Source organism: Mustela nigripes, chromosome 8 (genome assembly GCF_022355385.1).
Source record: "Mustela nigripes isolate SB6536 chromosome 8, MUSNIG.SB6536, whole genome shotgun sequence".
Classification (NCBI taxonomy): domain Eukaryota; kingdom Metazoa; phylum Chordata; class Mammalia; order Carnivora; family Mustelidae; genus Mustela; species Mustela nigripes.
Window position 1 is genome coordinate 36,093,458 of NC_081564.1, and position 23,915 is coordinate 36,117,372.

At 38.3% G+C, this 23,915-nt stretch overlaps 1 protein-coding gene and 1 pseudogene across 3 annotated transcripts in view; both read right to left on the reverse strand.

The window, feature by feature from the left end:
* ARHGAP28 (Rho GTPase activating protein 28) overlaps positions 1 to 22,758 on the reverse strand; it is a 205,675-nt gene extending 182,917 nt beyond the window's left edge. For 2 of the 3 annotated variants that reach the window (XM_059409227.1, XM_059409228.1), the window contains exon 1: positions 22,477 to 22,758. In XM_059409227.1, the coding sequence (XP_059265210.1) occupies positions 22,477 to 22,652 (176 nt within the window). In that variant the 5' untranslated portion in view covers positions 22,653 to 22,758. The remainder of the gene's footprint in view (positions 1 to 22,476) is intronic. The other variant, XM_059409231.1, reaches the window with a different exon arrangement.
* On the reverse strand, positions 1,582 to 1,759 carry LOC132024082 (U4 spliceosomal RNA; annotated as a pseudogene).
* Positions 22,759 to 23,915: the final 1,157 nt, after the last annotated feature.

Sequence of the window (23,915 nt, forward strand, 5' to 3'; positions counted from 1 at the left end):
CTAGCAATTGACAATTAACTTTATAACCCTAGAGAATTTCAAGGACAGAAAAATCAAACTAAAAACAGGAAAGAAAACTAAACAGCAAAAAGTACGATATACACAATTTCAGAGAGACAACCCTCTAGTATTTTGTAATCAATCTCTAATGTTGCTACTCTTATTAGATCTGGCAGTGCCATCTAGGGTGGACCACTGCCACAGAGAACCAGTGGATTCTTCAGACACCCCTGTAGAGCATGTGTGTATCTATGATATGCTCTGAAAACATCCCAAGCTACTGAGCCCTAAGTTAGGTGCTGCATTTTAACAGGAGACAAATTATCTCCAAGAAGAGGCACTGCCTCATATGAGGTCATGGAAATTTTAGTTTTACACTGTGAAAAACAAAAACATTTCCTTTCTCATTCACAATTCAAAGCCTGGGGTTGTTGTGTTTTTGTATTTTGGTATATGTGGTTTTTTTTTTTTTCTTTTTTAACAAAAAGTGAAAATATAAGCAACTAACTATGTGGAAACTGACCTTGATCATCACTTCCCTGTGTTTCTTCAGGGTTTCATTTTCTATTTATTCTATAAGAAACTGTCTTCTGTGATCAAGTCTAACTGAGTCAATTATTTTGACTCCCAGTTTTGGAGAAGAAAATTCATACATTGTCCCCTTCCCTCCATTCCATGAACATGTACAAGCCATGTTGCTGGGTACTGACATCATAAGGATAATGGCTCCAGCTCTCAGGGAGATTGCAGTCCAGCATGGGGGCAGGGAGCAGCTACAGAGCAATATCATAATTATTTCAGGAATAATAAATCAAGGGCTGCAGTGGGCCTAGGGAGCACAAAGGAGATAAACTGGCCCCAGATGGAAGAGGAAAGTTAAAGGTACTAGGGCAGGCTTTCTAGACAGTGTAATCTGTAACCAAGGAGGGTAAGTGTTAACCGGGAAAAGAAGAACGGGAGAAGGCTCTTCAGGCAAGAGAAGCAGGATGTGTAAAAAGGGGACTGAGTGTTGTGGTTAAGAAGCACAGGCTCAGTTATGTATATTGTTCCACAATTTCCAAAAAAAAAAAAAAAGAAAAAAGCAGCAGCAGCAACAGAGATTTTGAGTGAGGCCACTACAGTTGGCTTGGGCAACTCACTCTCTGTGTCATTTCCCAATCTGTAAAATGAGAAGCAAAACAGTACCTACGTCCTAGGAGTAAGATCCTTGTGGCTTTAATACACATAAAAGTACTTGGACCTGTGTCAACTTTAAAGGAAGTACTAAATAAACATTAGCATTTATTATCATGTTTACAGACCCAGAGATGAGAGAGGACAGGGCACTTTCAAGGGCATGATGAGTTTAAGTTCTCCAACCAGAAGAGTCCAGTAGACAGAAGAAGGAACCCAGAAAAGAGAACTGGGCTAAAGTTTATCGAAAGCCTGTTTTGAAAAATACTGGTTTTTGTTTTCTTTTTCATCTATATGAGATGATGGATATGAACTAAACTTGTGACAATTATTTCACAATATATGTAAGTCAAATCATTATGCTCTACACCTTAAACTTGTACATTGCAGTATGTCAATTATGTCTCAATAAAACTGGAAAACATGAATTATTTTTTAAAAATTAAAATGACATTTTGAAGATATACTTTTTCCTCCCTGAGGTCATCCCTGAACTTTAAATGTACACGAGGGTGTATCTTTCAATTAGCAATAATCGCGCCTCGGATAAACCTCATTGGCTACGATACTGCCACTGCGCAAAGCTTACGAGGGTGTATCTTTGAAGCTATGTACACTTCAGCTGTTACTCAAGATTAACCTGCCAGTACAAAATAATTACATCTTCCAGCATTAAAATACTCCTTTTCAAAGGGCAGGCTGACCGCACTACTCTGAATATGCCTTCTATCCCAACATCCGAGAAGGGGTATACTCCTAAATCTATGGGTGCCAAGCATTTCCACAAAAACTCATGTTTGGTTTCACACACAACATTTGATAGTCTGGGGACAGAGATACTTATGTTATGATGCCACATGGTATGTAGGAAGGAATGGCAAGAGGACAATATGAGACAATGTAATGAATCTTTCCCATAAAATAACATTACGAGAAGAATAAATGAAAGAAGATGGGATTGGGAGGGAGACAAACCATAAGTGACTCTTAATCTCACAAAACAAACTGAGGGTTGCTGGGGGGAGGGGGTTTGGGAGAAGGGGGTGGTATTATGGACATTGGGGAGGGTATGTGTTTTGGTGAGTGCTGTGAAGTGTGTAAACCTGGTGATTCACAGACCTGTACCCCTGGGGATAAAAATATATGTTTATAAAAAATAAAAAATTATATTAAAAAAAATAACATTACAGAAATATTGGAATATTGGAGGCTTGAGTTACTTATCATCTTAGTTTCCTCACTGGAAAAGTAAGGTTAAGGACCCTGGGACCTCTAATTCCTATAAACTACTTAATGAACAAGATGTATAGAATCAAGTCTGCACATAAAACTCTAGTAAGGAGGAGTATCTGTGCTGTCCAGAAATCTGTCAGGTAATGCTACCAAGGAATGTCTGTAGGAGAGGGCAGTTATCTCTAACTTTCCAGGAAAGACTCACTAATAATTTACTACTCAGACTTCAGGCAACCTTTCTTTAATCTCTATTTTCAGTGTAATGTGGCCTCCTCAATAGACAATGTGGAAACAGATCAGATTGGCACATGAGACTAGGGACTGGTAGTCTCAAGGGCAGATCACATACCTGCACAGGGATCAGAGAAAAGCCCTAGCAAACTTCCAATAAGGAGAAGGGCCTTGGACAGTGGGTGTGAGGGCCAAAAGGGTTATTTTGTCTTCCTATTAGACAATAATTCGTGTAATTTCCTCATGTGTGAAATACTGAGAGGCTTCCACTTCCTCTACCTCTTCCTTGAGAAGTGGCTAAAACTCAGCACCTTCTTGTGCCATGAGCTCATTAATGTTGATGCCAACATTTTTCACTCCTGAGAACAGAAATATCCTATTCGTACAGGTATTAAAAGCATAAACCCAGGCACTCAAGGTTCTGCCCAGTCAGCTTTCTCACACTAGTCCAAATGCCTGAGCCACAGACACTGCCCATCGTGCCAATGCCACCCAGAAGTATTCTGAATATAGGGAGACAGAAACGAACAGCAGCCTCTCGCACAGCAGGCATTCTAGTCAGTCCCTAGGTTGGCCAAGTTTGTTTTTATAGTGAATTTGTCTTCCACTTGGTCAAAGCTAATCTCTAGGTACTAAGGAAACACAGCTCTCTTGGGATATAAAAATGGTCATGAAAGCTATAAATATAAAGGTGAGGGAAAAAAAGAAAATTTTAAATACAATTTGACCAAATCTTCTTAACCTGTGCTTCATGATTACATAAAAATGCATGCAAATCCATATAACATACTTAATGTGTGCTTTTCACAAGGACCTAAATCTTTCATTAGGTTCTCTTTTTTTTTTTTTTTTTAAGATTTTATTTATTCATTTGGCAGACAGAGATCACAAGTAGGCAGGAAGGCAGGCAGAGAGAGAGGAGGAAGCAGGCTCCCCACAGAGCCCGATCCCAGGACCCCGGGATCACGACCCGAGCCGAAGGCAGAGGCTTCAACCCACTGAGCCACGCAGGCACCCCTCATTAGGTTCTCAAAGAGTTCTTTTTTTTTTTTTTTAAGATTTTATTTATTTATTTGACAAAGCAAGAGTACACAAGCAGGGGCATCAGTAGAGGGAGGGGGAGAAGCAGGCTCCTGATGTGGGGCTCAATCCCAGGACCCCAAGATTATGACCCAAGCTGAAGGCAAATGCTTAACAGACTCAGCCACCCAGGTGCTCCAGATTCTCAGAGTTCTATGACTTGAAAAAGCTAAAAAATACATGATAAAAATATTATTTTTAAAAATACAACTCAAATCCCCAAGCTAGAAGTAACAAGAAAACAAAATACATCATTTTGTCTTTCATTTAAGTATCTTTGAGTAGGGGTGCATGGCTGGTTCAGTTGGATAAGCATCTGCCTTCGACTCAGGTCATGATCCTGGGGTCCTGGGATTGAGCCCCTTGTCCTGGCTGCTTATCCCTCTCCCTCTGCATCACCCCTTCATGCTCTCTCATGTGCTCTTTCTCTCTCTCTCTCAAATAATCAAATAAATAAATAAATATCTGTGAGTAATAAAAGTAATTCCAAATTAAAAGACACTATATGCTATACATGTTCAGTTTGTAAAAAGTTACCTTGCTTCAACAGTTCATCAAATAATTTTGACAATACTATTCATAATTTCGCTTTAAGTGAATTCCTCCTAACACCGGGGTGGGGGGGGACAGCTTGGATAGAAAATATTTCCCCAAATTAGGTACTGATGGATCATTTAATTGACTACTTGCTGAATTTCAGGTCCAATCATGCTTGGATATGTGAAGAATTCTATTCTAGGGGTAGCATCATTCCATGAAGGCAGAAAACCTGTAACTGAATCTCTTTATCACTTTCCCAAAACAAATAGGGGTACATTCCACTGCACCAGCAGCCATGGGCTTAACTGCAGCTGACCAAGTTTGAAATGACCTCCAAAATCTGTTCTTAGTAACATTCTTGCCTTCATGGAATTGCCAAAATGCCTGCGGGGGTTGGGTTTTCCTTACAGTTGAGTTGAATCTTCTCCCTCCACCTGCCCTGCATCCCTAACTCTTATCATCCACAATATCCAGCTGTGTTATCCAATGGCAAGGCAAGTTAATGGAGGGTAAGAGCTGTGGTGAGAGCTGTCTACAGCTCTGTTAAATGTGAAGTCTGAAGACTGGGACTTTGGCTGAACCGTTAGGATTCTGGCATATGTTTATGATTATTATTAAGCCAACTACTTCCAATGTGTGAGCTAGCTTCTATCAGTTATTTGACTGGGGGCGGAAGCATGACATGAATTCCAAAAGAATAAAGTTTATGTTTAAGTCTGATTCTTTCAAAATTAATGCTTTACTTCAACAAATTATATGGTATCTCTAAAGAATTGAAGATAGCCTCCCAAAGTGAGGTATTTTTACTTTTTTTCATTGTTTTGGGTGAAACAATTGGGATCTTTTCAACAACTCATTCAATGAGCCAACCCCAACTCACAAGTAAAATCCTGGAAAGATGTGTATGGCATCTACTACGACTTCCCTTACCAAACCCTCAATATATTCAAGCAGAATTATTGGCTCCTTCCTACACCACCTCTCTGCCCCACACCCTCATCCATACACTGATATACCTACGTCACATAATATATATCCACATACCTAATCCAAACACCATTTTTTTCTATGAGCAAGTCCTGTGTTCTCTCCACAGGCTGCAAAACTTAATGAGATATGGGTCCCAACTGCCTTGAGCTCCCTTTTAAGCCCCTCAAACATGAGAACTCTGTCTTATTTAGCTTTGCTCCTTCACAGTGCCTTCAAGAGAAGACATCCAATGAATGTTAGCTTTAAAAGAAATTGAAAGAGAAAGATAAATCCACGAATGAACTAAGTAAAAGAGGATCTAGGAGTCTCTATTTTCTCAGTTAATTTTTTTTTTAAGATTTTATTTATTTACTTGACAGATCACAAGTAGGCAAAAAGGCAGGCAGAGGGAAGGGGAAGCAAGTTCCTCTCTGAGCAGACAGCCTGATGTGGGGCTCAATCCCAGGAACCTGAGATCATGACCTGAGCTGAACATAGAGGCTTAACTCACTGAGCCACCCAGGAGCCCCTCAGTTAAGTTTTTTACTTATTTCTTTTACACACTGGTATTGTTAAAACCATTATTTGGATACAGTGTTTAATATACTGGCCTTTTTTCCATTAATATGTTTGCTATCTGTGTAAGTCTCATTCTTTCTCAAACAACTCTTAATTCAAATTTCAGAATGCTAACACCTGAATTTTTACTTGTGCCTCTTTTATTCCTTTAAAATATGTGAGCTAAGATAGTTTCCCCAAAAGTCAATCCAATAGTATATTTGAGGTAATGTGACTTATAAACTGAATAGGGTAAAGAACACTAGTTAAAGATGTGAAAATTCTGAATTGTCTCGGTTCTTTGTGACCTTGAAAAGTTATTATTCTGAGATTCAGTGTCCTCGCTGAAAAATGAGAGACTGTAACAGGTGCAACCTCTTATTCCATTCGACTTTATATATTCTGGAGAACTAATTCTCTGTATTTTGCTATGATGGGCTTGATACACAAACCTCACAAATACACAAAACAAGAAGCTGTTTACATCAGGGGCCTGAGTACTATGGCCCACTGCCACATTCAGCCCACTGCCTGTTTTTGTTAACAAAGTTTTATTATAGCACAGTCACATCTATTGACTTATTTACTGCCTTTTGCATGCTAACAACAAAAGGGTTGCAACAGAGACCAAATGGTTAGCAAACCCAAAATACTGGTCTTCTGTAGAAAAACTTTGCCAGTCTCTGGCAAATGATGCGCACTGTGCTGTGTGACTTCTTCCCTAAAGAACCGCCCCCCCCCTCTGTTCCCTGAATGAGACCTGGAAGTTCACCATTCTTTAAAATTCTACATCTGCTCTGAAAAGGTAAAACACCAGAAGTGTTACGCAAACTGTCAGTTGACTGAATCATCTGACTTCTACCTGGGGGCACTAAAAGGAAAAAGGAAGTCTTCGGTACAACAAAGCAAAGTGAGCAGGCACCAAAGATAAATCTGCTTATACCCTAATTTTGCCTGGATCCGCCACAGAGAGAGAAGTCTTTAGATTCTGATACTGTGATGGGTTTTAACCTAAACCTGCTCTCATACCTCTTATATGCAACAACCGTACCTGGAGGCCAGTTGGATAACAACCATATAAAATAATAAAAGAGAACTACCAAAACTTCTACATACGTTATTACCACTTTTGGACTGTGATAGAATGATGTGTTTAAATCCCATTACTCTGACCAAAGGAAGGCAGACACAAAATAATATATACTGTAGTATTCTGCTTATGTAACTTTCAAGAATAGGCAATACTAATCTATGGTGATAGAAGTCAGAAACTGGCAGGGAGGAGGTTAAAGGGCAAAAGGGCATGGAGAGTTTTGGGGGTGATGGAAACATTCTATTATCTTCTTTTGGATGGTAGTTATGAGGCTCAAAAGTCATCTAACTGAATACTTAACTGCATTTTTCTGTATTTGAATATACCTCATTTTTTAAGGGACTATTAAAGAATTTTATAAATTTGGGGGTATGTCTTCAGAAACCTTGGAGATTTTTAGGATCACTGTTGTTACATAATTTTCTCTCCACAGTAACAGACAGAAGGGTGAGGTAGTAAGAGAAAGAAAGTGGGGGCGTTGTTGATGGAGAGAATATTCTTGTCCAGCCTCTAAGACCATTTCCTTTACGAATACATTCTTGCAATAAGTCATCAGATACCTCAGTCTGGGCCTTAGTCTTCCAACAAAAAAAAAACTCAAAAGCAGGAAATGAGGAAACAGGTAAAATAGATCTTTTACCTTTAAAGTGTGTGTTTGTTGGACTATTAAAAACCACAGAAAATATACAAAAACATGATTACACGCCACCTGGAAGTCTCTACTTTATTCAAGTTGTATTAAATCCATTCTAATTTTGTACCAATATAATCAGAAATATTAAATCTAGTATATATAATATTGATAAAATTTATCTTACCAAAAAGTAAATTATTAATGAATGGTCTTTTTAAACTTGAACAAAAAATACAATAAAGTATGTTCCTCTTAATTTATGATCATCTGAAAAATCAGCTCTCCTTACTAGACAGGCCTCATTTTTCAAAGAAAGGCTTAAAGTCAAACATTTTATTGATCTACTGATACCCTGGCTTGGGTAGTTTGGTTGAAATAAACCAAACTCTACTTACAGTAATTGAGGCCACTAACACTGGACAACAATCTGTGCTTACTGCACAGACAGCAAACACAGAGATCAACTAAACAAGCAAAATTAAATGAGACGGGGATACATATTATTATACAACCAGTACAGGTCTAAAGCCAATGTTTTGGTTAAAAATCTAGAATTATCTAATTACCTTCATTTCCAACTTAATAAGAGAGAGAGAAAAAAAAAGAATTTAAGTGTTTGAATATTCCCCGGAGGTCAACTCATCAGTGGAACCCCCTCGTTACCCAAATGAAGAAGGAAAGGTGTGAACTGAGCTTGGCCTGAGCCTCACTGGTTGACCCCAAGTACACATGCAGTGGCCCCTGCTTCCCCAGCTAGTCTCACTTTAAGCCTGCTTCAGGGACACCAGCACCTGGCTGCACGCCGTTACACCTTTTCCTTCCACCTGCTCTTCTGCCAAAGACACTTCCCGCTCTCATTCCTCCTAAAGACTTGTGCACATTCTCTTTGTTTTTGTTGTTGCTGAAGTTTGATTGACATACAGTGTTGTATCAGTTCCAGGTACACAGAGATTCATCAATTCTATACATTATGAAATGCACACCACCCTAAGTATAGTCACCATCTGACATGAGAAAACGTGACAATATTATTGACTACATGGCCTATGCTGTGACTTTTTGTAACTGGAAATTTGTGCTCCTTCTTGGAGACTTAATTTAGTTATCAACTCCTCCAGAAGCTTTCCTTAACGCCTCTATCCAACTCTCACCAATCTAACCCCAAGTGGCAGTTACAACTTCTCTGCTCACCCAAAGCACCACAATTTTCTTCATTCTTCTCACCATTCAAATATGGAGTGTCCACACTGGGCCACTGCTAATGCTAGGGGTACAGAGGAAGAGGCAGCGTTTCTACCCTAAACCCTAAAGCAAGTGCCTCTGTACTTCAGAGGCAGCTGAAATAACCTGTTAACTAGTTGATCTAGTCTCATTGAAGGACCGACTATTAACCATTTGTTCTAGTCCCCAAACCCAATATTTGGCACCCAGAGGCTCAACAGATATTTGTTCAACTTTGCTTTTATTATGAAAATTGGACTTTAAATTTTTCATGTTTTAATGAGTGAAAAAACCCTTAAGCAAAATTTAATCTTTAAAACAATGGAGGGTATATTTACCTTCTATTCATTATCTTTTTCAAAATTTTATGTGTCAAGGCACACTACTCATTTAAATTGTCACCAGTTTTTATTTGTATTTATTATTCTTTACTTCATAGCATATTACCAAAAGTTTATGTTAATTTAGTGGATTCTGAGAAGGTAGGTGGCATGTATGGTTAGAATAGTCTATTCCCTAACAGAATACCAACCCAAGATTTCTATACGTCTAGTATTTTTCTAACTCAAAATAGCAAATTCTGAAAATATCACCATATACTTGAGATTATTTCTATTTAATGAATGAATTGTTCATTTACTCAATAAGCATACATACAGTACCTTGACTGTATTAGTTCAGGAAACGAGATGAACAAGACATGGCCCTTGGCATCAACAAACAGAAGTACTGCTACTAAGTAGTGGGTTAGGTGCAATACTAGAAGTGTGTGATGAGGTAGAAAAGGGGCAAATATGGACACGACCAACTTGGTTTGAGGGGGAGACAGCCAGGGAAGAAGACTTCACAAAAGAAGTGATGCGCATTTTTTGGAAGACTTCCTGGTAGCTCCTCAACCCAAGGGCAATCGCATGTCCACATTTCAGCCTCCATTCCCTGCACTCAGCAACCATTTGTTAAAACTCCACTGAAAGCCAGGCCCTTTGATGGGGAAAGTAGTTAAGGATTCCGCAATAAAGAAAACAGGAACGTTCTTGTACTAACAGTGCTTATATACTGCCGTGGGGCTAAGGATAAAGTTTTATCCTGTATGCAAACATGTTATTATCAAAGGATTTTAAGTAGGACCAAATGTGTTTAAGTCTTGCATTTCAGAAATCTAGGCTTCATCACAGTAGAGTACGAGAGGAAAAAAATAAAACAAGATGAAATCAGAAAGGGAGACAAACCGTGAGAGACTCTTAATCTCAGGAAACACACTGAGGGTTGCCTCAGGGGAAAGAGGTAGGAAGATGGGTACCCGGGTGATGGGCATCAAGGAGGGCATGTGATACAATGAACACTGGGTGTTATACAAGACTGATAAATCACTGACTGCTACTCTAAAACCAATAATATATTATATGCTAATTAATTAAATTTTAATTAAAAAAAGAAATCTAGGTTTCTTTCTTGACTTTGACTGAATCTTCAGCTTTTTTGGTTAACTTTTTATAAACACCCCCCCTTCAGTCTGCATTTTTCCTCTCTGCACCTTCCCATAAGCTAAGTTTTTATAACAGGTTCTATTTGCTGTCTTTATTTCCTCACCTCACACTTACTCTCCAACCTGCAGCAAACTGGCCTCCACTTTTAGACCCTCATTAATCCCACTCCAGCCAAGATCTTCACTGTTATCCACCCTCCAGACCCAGGGGGTGATTTTCAGTCTTGACATTACTGGTCATCTAGCTACTCCTGATACATTGTCTGCTCATGTGGAACCTAATGCTCTGGCTTCCAGAATGCTCCTAGCTTCTTAGTCTCCCAGTGCACTGCCCTTCCCTATTTGGCACTGCTCCCCAGATTTCGGTCTTTGTTCCACTGCTATTTCTACAGATACTTTATTCTCTCCTGCCAGATTGCATACAATCCTGGTTTTAACTCTCCTGAATGCGGAAGCCTCCCATGAATAAATAGCTTAGAATTTTCAGGCTTGATCTCCCTCCCAAGCTGCCAGTTTGTAGAGCTTACTACCAGCTGTACATATATACACTTAGCTCAAAGTTTCACCTGCTAGACTATCTCCCCATCTACAATCTGGTCATCTGCCAGAATTCTCAATTTCAATTAAAATACTCCCAAACAGAAACCCAAGTAATTTTAATCATCAAATCACACCAACTCCATTGCTTGTTTTCCCCAAGAATCCATCGCTCCCTTTCCTCTGTATTCTCACAATTCCTTATCATCTTTACTTGAACAACGGCATTTGCCTTCTAAATTATTTCGCTACCTCAGTTACAGTCCTCCTTAAAGCAATCTTTTAAACTCCAGAGAAATGAGAAGATTGGAGGATCCTGGAACAGAATAAGCAAACAGTTTCAAAATTACAGTTGTAACTATATGGATTTTAATTCAATTGTTCTGAAACCAGATTAAAACAACAAGAATGATCTGAATTGGGTATGAACATGTTGGAGATGGAGAGTGGAAGAAACAGAATGAGAATAAACCAGGTTAAATTTGGTTAACTGAAGAGAGTTCCTTCTTAAGACATATTAAAAAAAGTCCCTCCATGGACTCTAAAGAAAATTGGTGCTAATCTTTTTCAACTCCCACAAGAAGAACTATTTTAGAGTCTGGATACGTCTCATGTTTGTTTAAGATTGGCATAATAGAAATCAGCTTCATTTGAGCTTCTTCTAAGCAGTGCCTGACTCATGTTGTTTTAGCTGGTGTTGACTCACTGCCCCACAAAGGATGACACAGCTTTAAATAGGCAGAGGATGGCCTGCTTTTTCCAATTACATGCTTCCAGCAACCAGAAGAGGTGGGGGTCTTCTAGAGTTGAGTTTTCTGCAACTAAGCACAATTTAAACCTAACAAAAACAGTTGCCAAGTTGACCTGGTAATCACTGAGCTTTATAAATGAGGAGGGAGAGAAGTTAAGTTGTGGTATGTTAAAAATCACAGGGGCCAGGCATCCTCTGTTTTTCAAAACAAAATCTGCGGAAACTTACAGTCAGCTCTTTTCCCATTTAATTGCTTACTCTATTGAGGTCAGCAAATGTTTTTCTTTAAGATTCCAATGAAAAGCCACAAGTGTGTTTTTAAGACTCTCCACGTTAACTTTAGTGAGATAACGTAGAGGTAGCTGTAATCATGTTTGAAAGGAAGCTAAGGAAATGCCATTCTCATAATTGTTGCCACCTCTTCTATACTTCTATATCCTTCATGTCTCCCAGTGAGAGAGCGAGTTTCCCCCTCTGCCATGATTTCCTTGCCGTCAGCCGGACTGCTTCCAGAACACATCAGACCATGTTGTGGGCCTGAGTGGGTGCCCAGGGGTCAGTACAATGAATTCCGAGTCTGGTTCAAAAAGTTGGTTATTCCTTATAAGCCTCTCAGCGAGACACTTCTATACTTAGCGTATATGTTGTACCACAGAGATTGCCCCTTGCAATCCTTACTCATAAGCAGTCTTTTTTTTTTTTTAAGATTTTATTTATTTATTTGACAGACAGAGATCACAAGTATGCAGAGAGAGAGGAGGAAGCAGGCTCCCCGCTGAGCAGAAAGCCCCATGCGCGGCTCTATCCCAGGACCCTGGGATCATGACCTGAGCAGAAGGCACAGGCTTTAACCCACTGAGCCACCCAGGCGCCCCATGAGTAGTCTTTCATGATGCATCATTCCTATTTGTAACACACTCTGAACTCCCTGGCTGGTTAAGAATTGTTAGAAGAGACTCCTAAAGACCCAGCAGTTAGGAGAGAAGTCTGGACCACACTGTTTATATATAACTAAAATGACTGTCCATTCTCCATAGTGTCCCAAGAACTGAAGTTTATCAAAACGAATACCTTATAAAATAAACACAAGTGCACAGAGTTGGAGGCCATTCTGATTCAAGTCCAGACTACAATGGGCCCTGGTTTAATTTTCCACATACAAATCCTTGCAGCTCAATTTTGGTCACTATTCTCCATTGCTCCAAGGTCATTGACAGATCAGGGCTATTAAGACTAGGGAGGGCTCAGGGGTCTAGATTGCCACAACTTATCTTACAGTATCTAAAATTTTTAGAAATATTTAGAACAAAACCAATCTTTATAAAAGTATGGTCCAGGACCTGGATTGGTATCCAACTTGACTTCAAATCAGGATAAGCCAAAAAACTGACTGACTATTGGAAGACAAAATAGGGAAGATCCATTAATTCTCATGGAGTGTTGTTCCTCAACTTGCATTAAGAATTCTTACATTGTAGCATTTTTCACAGAACTTAAACAAAAACACCTACAATTTATATGGAACCATGAAAGACCCCAAACAGTCAAAGCAATCCTGAAAAAGAAAAGCAAAGTTGGAGGCATCCTTTATTTTATAAAACTGTAGTAATCAAAACAGTATGATACTGTCACAAAAACAGACACATAGGTCACTAGAATAGAACAGAAAACCCAGATATAAACCTACAATTATATGATCAATTAATCTTTGACAAAGCAGAATACAATGGGAAAAGAGTCTCTTCCCCAAATGGTGTTGGGAAAACTAGTCAGCTACATGCAAAAGAATGAAACTGGGTCACTTTCTTATGCCATACACAAAAATAAACTCAAAATGGATTAAAGACCTAAATGTGAGACAGGAAACCATACAGACAGTAATTTCTCTGGCATCGGCCATAGCAACATTTTTCTAGATATGTCTCCTGAGATAAGAGAAATAAAAGCAAAACCAAAACAAAACAAAACACAAACAAACAAACAAAAAACTATTGGGACTACATCAAAATAAAAAGCCTCTGCACAGAAAACAATCAGCAAAACTAAAAGGCAACCTATTGAATAGAAGATATTTGTAAATGACTTATGTGATAAACGGCTAACAACCAGAATATACAAAGAACTTATACAACTCAACACCTGAAATAAAAAATAATCTAATTTAAAAATGGGCAGAAGACATGAACAGACATTTCTGCAAGGAAGACATCCAAATGGCCAACAGACACATGAAAAGATGCTCAACATCACTCATCATCAAGGAAATGTAAAACTACAATGAGATATCACCTCACACCTGTCAGAAGGGCTAAAATAAAAAATATAAGAAACAAGTGTTGGCAAAGATGTGGAGAAAAAGGAAACCTCTGGTGGGAAGGCAAACTATTGCAGCCAGTGTGGAAAACAGCATACAGAAGTTCCTCAAAAAGTTAAAAATACACCTACTACGGCACCTGGGTGGCTCAGTGGGTTAAGTGTCCTCCAACTCTTGATTTCAGCTCAGGTCATGATCTTGGGGTTGTGAGACTGAGTTCTGTGTCAGACTTGGAACTGAGCCTGGAGCCTGCTTGGGATTCTTTCTCTCCCTCTGCACCCCCTGAAAAAATACTACTACCCTACCATCTAATAATCACCTTACTGGGTATTTACCCCCAAAATACAAAAACACTGATTTGAAGAGATACATGCACCCCTATGTTTATAGCAGCATTATTTACAATGGCCAAATTATGGAAGCAGCCCAAGTTTTCGTGGATAGATGGGATGAACAAAATAATAATGGAATATTATTCAGCCATAAAGAAGAATGAGGTCTTACCATTTGCAATGACATGGATGGAGCTATAGAGTATAATGCTAAGCAAAATAAGTCAGAAAAAGAAAAATACCATATGATTTCACTCATATGTGGAATTTAAGAAACAAACAAACAAACAAAAAAAGCAAAAAAAAAAAAAAAAAAGAGAGAGAGAGGGAGAGAGAAACCAAGAAACAGAGACCCTAACTATAGAGAGACAAATGAGAGGAATGGTTATCAGAGGGGAGAGGGGGTAAAGGGATGGGTGACCTAGGTGATGGGGACTAAGGAGTGCACTTATCATGATGAGAACCAGTGATGTATGAAGTGTTGAATCACTATATTCTACACCTGAAACTACTATAACACCATCTGTTAATTATACTAAAATTAAGAGAATAATTTAATTTAAAAAACTATTGGCACTCTCCCCAAGGGAAAAAAAAGAAAAAAGAACTTTTATGTTGTGAGTCACACTGCAAGGAATGAAGTAAAAAATACTTTTTCAACTATAGGAATCTTTTAAAGAAAGCAGTTAATAAAATTAAAATGAAAAATTCTAAGAGCTAGTTACTAAGAACATCAAATTAAAGGATTAACAATTGCCCTTCCCCGCCTCTAAGCACCCCCCACCCCGCTAAAAACCACAGAAAGTTTTCTTGTTACTAATTGCTTAGATCTCACTTTATTGGTGAAATTGAATGACCTCTGAGCACATTTGTATACTTTACAATACTGTTACCTAAGACTGCATGAGGGGCAAGAATTTAAATTCTTTTAAATTAAAGGAAAAAAATTCCTAACATCGTACTTGCTTCAACTGATGACAAAATTTTTCAAGCTATTTATATCCACTCATATTTAACACACTGAATACTTACTCCATTGGAACAGAATTAAAATGATTTAAAAAAAAAAGACTAAATCAAAACTGAGTATTTGTAATATCTATTATGTGAAAGTTGCTAGTTTGCTAAGGTGGATACAATAGCAATACTGTTCCTGCTCTCAATTAACCTATGACCAAACTGAGACAGAAAAACACTAAATCCATAATAAATAATGTTTCAAGATTTAAACAAAAGGTTAAAAGCACCAGTTCTGGAAGGGTTGGATGGGAATCCTCGCTCTATCATTACCTCCCTGTGTAACCATGGGCTGCTTCTCTGTGCCTTAATTTCTTCCTATGAAACAGGACTGTTTTAAAGATTAAATGATAATGTATGTTAAGCTAAGTAAGATGTCAATAAAAATAGTCCTTTAAAAAAAAGAAATGACATCATAGGACAACGATCTTTATGTATTGACAGGTGAAAACTGTTGTCAAGGAAATTTTCAGGAAAGAAGTTTAGTCCTTACTTTTCTATTTATTCTCCTTTGTTTGGTACTTCATCTCCAGACACAAATGAGAGTTTGGTTCCAACACAGACTAATTTTAGTTACTTGCATGAATGTTTAGATATGATAATGAAGGTAGGGAAAAGTATCAAGAGAAGAAATCAAATGTCCTATTATTAGCTATAATGTTATTTTTCTATGTTCAACATTTTTTTCTAAGCACCTGTCAGATATCTCTACAGATCTAAAAATATAAATACACCGATGGACCTCTGTATAAAGACAAATGCACTGGTCAGTGTTTTCTAAATAGATTTCATAAATGAATACTGAACAAGAAACCTCAAAAGAATTCTTTTCTCTATACATTACAGATATACAAAAGTAAACTTTCTTGCTAATCACAAAATTTAACACAGATCCAAAGATTTATCTCTCATAAATAAGATAATCAGCACCACAACTTCGAATTACTAAAATAGTAGAAATAAGTCTCAAGTGCTTCATAATTTTTAAAATTCTACATACTACTTTCTCTTTGGTTTCCTGTCCTTCATATTGTGTGCCTGTATGCAGTTATCTTCTAGTAATCTAAGGGATCAGAAATGGAATGCATAGATTTAATTACTTTTGAAGAGTAACATGAGACAAAGCAGCTGGTTCTCTAAGTGACAGTGTATGTTCTCCCACCCTTGGACACTTAATACCTGTCAAACAGATAGTTTTATCTATAATACTAATTTATTAAAGAGTGACATAACACAGTTGATACTAAAAGAATGTGTCATAAACCCAGATACTTAAGATGAATATATAGTTAAACAATCTTTTAGTTCCCATTTTAGAAAAGAGCAACTTGAAGCTTTTAGATATGCTACGGTTTATTCTGAAATGCATCCTCTAGTAATCACAAAGAAATGAACACATGAAATTTCATGTGATGAAAAATGACACAGTATCCAAACTCACTAACTCAATTAACTAGAACACAGCAAGAAACTGAATCCAGACAAGCAAACCAATATATGCTCAAAGAAACTGAAATAAGTGCTATCAAAATCTTTTGTTAGATTATACAACTTAGTCTTTTCTTTGCACAGTTCTAACAACCTTGATTATCTAATGAAAAGTAAATTATAAAGCATGTTAAAAACAACATTAGAAAGAACAAAAGTACTGCTAAAGGTTTTCAAGGCTGCCTGAAAACAAAGGGGACTATAACAACAATAAATATTATTTAAGTTATATAAGAAATAAAACAATATACCAATGTAGGCTATTTACTATGAAGGCAAGCAAACTTAAACACCATACTGTCTAAATGATAGGCTATTTACCATGAAGGCAAGCAAACTTAAACACCATACTGTCTAAATGATGACAGTCATTAAGGAGCGTTACGGCCCTAGTTAAGGGTATGCCTGACCTTATATTTTTATCCAAAGAGGCTTAAAGCAAAATTTGTCACTTAAGTGGATAAACTTTACTTCCAAAATTTTCTTCTGAGGACATTTTATTGCCTTCCTTGGCTCTGTTCCATAACACCCTGCTTTTATTCTTCACAGGAACTGATATCTAGAGACCACAGATTGAGAAAAAGAGAATAGGAATTACTTTAGAAATGAAATAGTTTAGTTTAAGGACAGAATGAGAAGAAATTTTAATTACAGGTAAGTCAAATATCTACTTTAGTTATGATATATCTGCATATGTTCAGGTACTATCTCAGGAACACTGGTAAGGGAAAAATGTTTCCATTGCGTATAAACACAGTTCTAAGAAAATATAGCCACAATAATACCCTCTAAGCAAAGTGGGATTTAACATCTATCCTCTCTTAACACAGAATTTAATTTAGTAGCCTTCTATTTTTCTCCGAAGACTACCATAAAATTTCTCCGAAGACTATCATAAAATTAGGGAATAGGTTTCATGAACTCGGACCAGAAAAAACCGAACCATTTTTTATATTTGGTTGATTTTTTTTTAAAGGTGAAGGAGATAAAACAAAGAGAAAATACTGAATGTGGGCTTTATAGAAGGGAAAATACATCAATGTAGAAGAATTGAGAAAAAAAAATCAGTGGAGGAAGTTAGAGAAGAAAACAGGAGTCATTTCATAATCAGAAAACCTTTACCCCAAGACACTTATTAATCACATAGAGGAAAATATAGTTTACCAGTACAGAAACCCAGCAGGCACCATTTTAAGCAGGTGATCAGAGCCAACATCAACATTAACAAGATAGATCACTACCCACTAATATGATGCACTTGAGAATGGCCCAATATCATTCTGTGGAAGTCTTACCCACAATGCATAATTTCAGTCTAATGATGAGAAGACATCTCACCAACCCAAACTGAAGAACTTCCTACAAAACTCCAAAATCGCCATAAGAGATAAGGACAGACTGCCAGAGACTGAAGGTTTGGGAGGCAAAACTAAATACAAGGTGGGATCTCAAATTCAATTCTACAACAGAAAAATTCTAATGCTAATTCTAATTCTAGTTCTCTGAATTTTTGTGGATACGTTAAGGATTAGCGATCAGGAAGAACTGAGCAGGTTAAAAATGGACAAAGCAACTGGCCAAATGTTTAGCCAAATGACATGATCAAAGGAAATGTGCCAGATGTTTTCCAACAGCTCCACATATGGAGGCACCTACACTCAGTAGGGGCCCCACTGTAAAAAGAAACCAGAGACACAAACTCTAGTTTTAACCGTAACATTAAAAATGACCCATAGGGGCGCCTGGGTGGCTCAGTGGGTTAAGCCGCTGCCTTTGGCTCAGGTCAGGATCTCAGGGTCCTGGGATCGAGTCCCGCATCGGGCTCTCTGCTCAGCAGGGAGCCTGCTTCCTCCTCTCTCTCTCTGCCTGCCTCTCTGTCTGCTTGTGATCTCTGTCAAATAAATAAATAAAATCTTTAAAAATAAATAAATAAATAAATAAATAAATAAAAATAAAAATGACCCATAAATATCTTATCCTCTTATTAAGAATTCTATTTCCATAACTATTTCTGAATCCTCTAGAAAAAGTACTTTTTTAAAAAAGTATCTGCCCCATATGTTAGTATACCTCTGTATATGGCTGTATATGGCTAGTGTACCTCTGTAAATGTATAAGTCACATAGACTTATATAAGTACTTAATTGAAGGAGAGCTGGCACCTTGAAATAAATGTCTTTTCAATTTCCATCCAGGAAAAGTATGGCACTAAGGGTTGTTTGATTTAGTTTTTTCCACAAAATAAAGTATTTTTAATCATCAGTAATTCCACTTTAATCAAATTATTCCCATTACTATGAATAGTTAAAATATTATAAAACAATATCCCCTTTACAAAAGTTTTAACTTTGCTATAGAATTAGAATTCCTAGGATAACCCTGGTAAGCTTCTTTATTTGTTTTTTGAAGAAGAGCTGGTTCTCTTCCTTTCTATTTTTGTTCTCTCTTGGGAAGTTTATGGTAAAATGAACTAAACATCAGAAATTCTCATGGCCCTTTAATTCTATACATGCACGAAAAAATATTATATATATATATACTTCTTATCTATAGCTTAGAAAATCTTTGAAAAACAAGACACCTTGCTTTATCTTCAGCTATCTTTCATTCCGTAAGCAAAATTATTTTGTATGTATGTCAATATTTTCACTTTGGATTCTGATTAAGAATTTAGAAGCTCAGCCTCTTTGAAAAAAAATCACATGATTATAAAGATAGTCCCAACCACTTAACAGAACTAGAAGTTTACAATCCTTCATTCTCTTTTATACCTTACAAATAGACTGTAAAGACAGAATGTTTGTGATACAAGGAATTATCTTCTCTCCTCCCAACAAATACTTAGTTCTCCAATTTTTTTTTCCCCTCCATGAATACATTTTGGGGATAGGTACCAAAATACCAAAAACATTTTACTCTCCTCTTTATATCAACAACTGTGATTAAAAGTTATAACAGTAATAATACATCTAACAATTACTGTTTCATTGGTATTGGACACTATTCTAAGCACCTGAAACAAGCTGCCCAAGACGATGTGGTAATAAATGGTATAGGTGATATGTGGGGTCTGGGAGCCTGACCCAAGCCTGAGTAACTGGCAAGTACACTTTATACTGGCTACTTATTTTAATACAATAAAATGTCAATCCCTAAAGAAACCACAGTGGCCACCCAGCATCAATGCTGAACAGTTAGAGGGGAGGCATGTAATGGAGCAGCCATGACCGCTTCAGTTAGTGCTGGCAGGCAGCAGCAGAGCCCTGACTTGCTGGATCCTTTATTCTTTTATTATTATTTATTTTAATGAGAAGCTGGCAGTCCAGAATGATATCTGAAGACTCTTGCTTTCAAAATGTTGCTACTTATTCTAAGCTTTCTCAGAAAGTCCTATTTGTCTGAAAGGTAAAGGGCCACATTCTCACAGTAGGGGCTTTGTCTTATTTATCTTTGTATCCCTAATACCTAATGTGTGGCTGGCACATAGTAGGTACAAACAGATTGACTTCTGCTGTTAAAAATCCTGCTGTTTTATCTTGACCATTTTTAACCTTAGTAGGAATTCATTAATTTATTCAACAAGCATTTACTGAGCTATGACAATGTGCCAGACGCTGCTCTAGGCACTTGAGATTCCAACAGTGAACAAAAGAGAAAACTGAAGAGAGAGATAGAGACAGACAGAGATTATATTTTAGTGGGAAAAAATAGGCCCCCCAAAACCTGAAAGTCCATAAAGTCAGATGGAGTGGAGGCTTGAAAAATAAGGAGATGGTTTGCTTTGAACTGAACCTTTGCTACTCAGAGCTAAAGAACAATGATACAATAGTCCATACTGGTCACTCCTCCACAAATATGTTACACATATGTAAGCAATTAAAGGAAAGGGTATTCTTGAAAGAGAGAGTGCTTTCTTCATAAGTAGAACAATACAATCTTGCTCCTTGGCTTGAAAGGAAGTATTGATCAGTAGTTAGGGAGTCAAAGGTTAATAACTCGGTCCTGATTATTTCTGTTATCAGACTCATGATTGATGGTGTCCTCCGGCTCCTTGTAAATGCAGGAACCTCTTTTTGATTGTTGTTACTGGGAACCAAAAAATTAAGCTCTTCTCTCATGATTTAGTTACAGGGGACGGGGTCAACTATCTCCTGCATCAGAGTTGAGTGGTACAAAGGTTCCTATAGAGTGAGTGGTCACCAAAAATGCAAACTTAGAGCAGCATAAATCTGATTGGCAGCCATATGATAAAACACTAACTATGACACACAGCTCTTTTGCTCTCATGCATTATCATTCCACAAGACCACATGCTGAGTTAATGGAACTTCTCCTCCAGTTTGCTTTGGAAACGGATGTAGTTTCGGAAGGCCCAAATGGCACAATCTAGCTATTACTCCTAGACAGCTGCTGGGAGTTAGAGACAGGACAGCTACACCAAAACCATTTAAAAATGCACAAACCAGACCCCTGCTTCTCAAGAACTCACTTATATCTATTTAGTTCCTCATAATCTGAGTAATTATAGTCAGGGATTAAGTTTAAAAAAGACATCCTAAAGACAAATGCAAGTTTGTATCTTCAAGTAGCCTTTAAAACAATGTGCTACTAAAGCTGGAAGAAAAATGTTACTTTCTCATTGTCTTTACATAAAAATAAGATTTCACTCAACCTGCTCTTTTTGGAAGAAACAATATTGTCTTTGTTAGCCAAGCCTAACATAGATCTCATGCCAATGTGGTTTGTTCTTCTCATGGATACTAGCCAAAAGGATATTCCTTGAAATAAAATCACAATCTGTTGAAAGCCTCACAAATCAATTAGATGAGGAGACAGAAGTAATCATTATCACATAACCAAAGATAAAAGTATGAAAAAAAATAAACGAAAATAAACTTGATGCAAAAAAGAACATCAACACTCAAACTTCCCACTTGTTAAAAGAGAAGAAAAAAATAAAAAACCATTCCTCAGTGGATCCATAGTAGATAAAGAGCCACATTTAAATAAGCAAAACTTCCCCTAAATATGAGTCAGATAGCAAACCATCTCATTTATCATTGTCTGCCCAGGGAAATTTCCTAAGAGTCTAACATTTTTGTTTAGTTAATGAAAGTCACATTGGCCTTGATCTTGCGTCGAACGGATGAACACTGATACAGAGTAATTTAACATAGATCCATGCTATATTAAATCTAAAATACACATAATGAGATGGTTATAAACCTCTTTTGACCCAAAAGAAATAAACTATAATAGCATTTACAGCATTAAGTCAACATTAGCAATAATAAAATAATGATACCAATGTATATATGTATATATGCGGCTGAATGGTTTTAAAATCTAGAAATAAAATTGTTTTTAAAAAGTCTACTCAGATTTACTTTTTAGAGCATCTTTCCAGTTATGTTTTAACTCAGATGGCATGCAGTTACTAAAAAACTTTTAATAGTATTCGAGGATTTGGGATAATATATTTTAATTTCTTTTCTTTTCTGCTTGTCCCATTTCCAATGATTTTTTTTTTAATTCTCCAATATATCAATGAGTGAATTTGGCAGAAATGAGGCATATGCCTATTTATCCTCAAGTTGTATCAAGAACACAGACTTTAGCCACTGTCGGCGGAGACTTCGGTGCACTTCCCACTTGCAATCAAGGACACAATACAAAGCAGTAGACCCACTCATCCAGTCCACTAAAAGTTGGAACAAAAATCAAGTGAAGGTGCTCTTATGCCCTGGCAGAAAACACAGCTGGGAGATGAAAGCCCAAGCCCGGGAAACCTCTGCCCCCTTTGGAGTCGCTCTGGGTACCTGCTGCCAGGGTGGCTGGCGGTGGCCCTGGGCGCGCAGCGGGGTTCTGAGCTGGGTGGCTGGGAGCGAGCGTACGAATGGTAGGCAGTCAGCACCACGCCGCCCGAGTCCTCCACTTCCATCCTCAGCGGCGCATGTCCCCGCTCCGGCCCGAGAACAAAGGCGGAGACCAGCATGGACCAGCGCACGGGGACTCGGTCACCAGCGGGGCGATGTGGCCCGTCCAGCTCCAAGGGGCTTGCTCTGGCGGCTGTCAGGGGCGCCCTGGGAAGCCGCCCCGCCCTCGGGACAGCCCTATTAGCAAGGACTTAAAGACACGCCCACAAGTCCCGCAGGGGGTGGGGGGGTGGGAGCCGGGAGAACGCGGCGGGAGGTGAGGGGCGGGCGGGCAGGGGGAGGAGAGAATCGGGGACCGGGGAGGGGGGGGATCCCTGTTTCTAGGAAACTGGAAACCTGCTGTGATCCTTCAGGGCTCAGGCTAGCTGCTCTAGCAGTTTTTCTTGCTTTGTTTCTTCTTCCTTTCCTTTTCCTTTTCTCATCCCCCTCCCCACCAACCACCAAATGGGGGAGGCTTATCCCATAGCTGGGAACATTTCCTGCCTGGCAGCCAGAAGCAAGAGAAAGAAACCTTGCCCTGGGAGCCTGGGCTGAGAAGGAGAGGGGCCCGGTCTACAACGTGTGGTCTGGGAAGAAAGGAAGAAAATGTGACACTCTCTCATTTAAAGCATCCACATCAAAAATTGAAGAACCGGATTACGTTGCTGTGTGCTTGGTCAAGTTACAATAAACTTGATTTCCTTTTGGGCAGGTAACTCCCTCTTACAGCAAGCAGAACACCTCCCTCCCTCACCCTCAATGCCACCACAGCAACCAGACTCTTACCTCACTCCACATCCCTTTCCTCCTCCCAGTCCTGATCACACTAAGATACTGCTTTCAGCTTGTCTGAAAATTAGACTTGATTATTCTGGGCCCAATGCATGTTTTTTCCAGAAGTCTTTATTTAGAGGAAAAACGTGTTACAGGGAGGCAGATAAAAAGGGGCATAAGCAGAAATTATTTTCAATGATTTGGGATCTGAAATATGTCTTTAGGTAAATAAAATTAACAGCACAAATGGAAAGACAACATTCTTTTAACTACATGAAAAGGGAACCAGAAGTATGCTATGGAGGCCCATAATGAGTTCTATCTTTCAGGGGCAGATAGGGTGTTTTACCTGTTCTCTCTCACACTCCCCTGGGAGCTAGGTGAAGGGGAAAAGAGAAGTTAATTCACCCCATACTGAGGGGTGACCTAGGTCATGCTATTTAACATCCCAGAGTCTGTTTCTGCATCTGTGAAATGGGGAAAACAATATGTTAGGTTCTCAAGAAATGCTGGTCCTTTTTGCTCCTTCCTTCACATTTTCAAGAAGAGAGACATTTGCTTTCACTGCC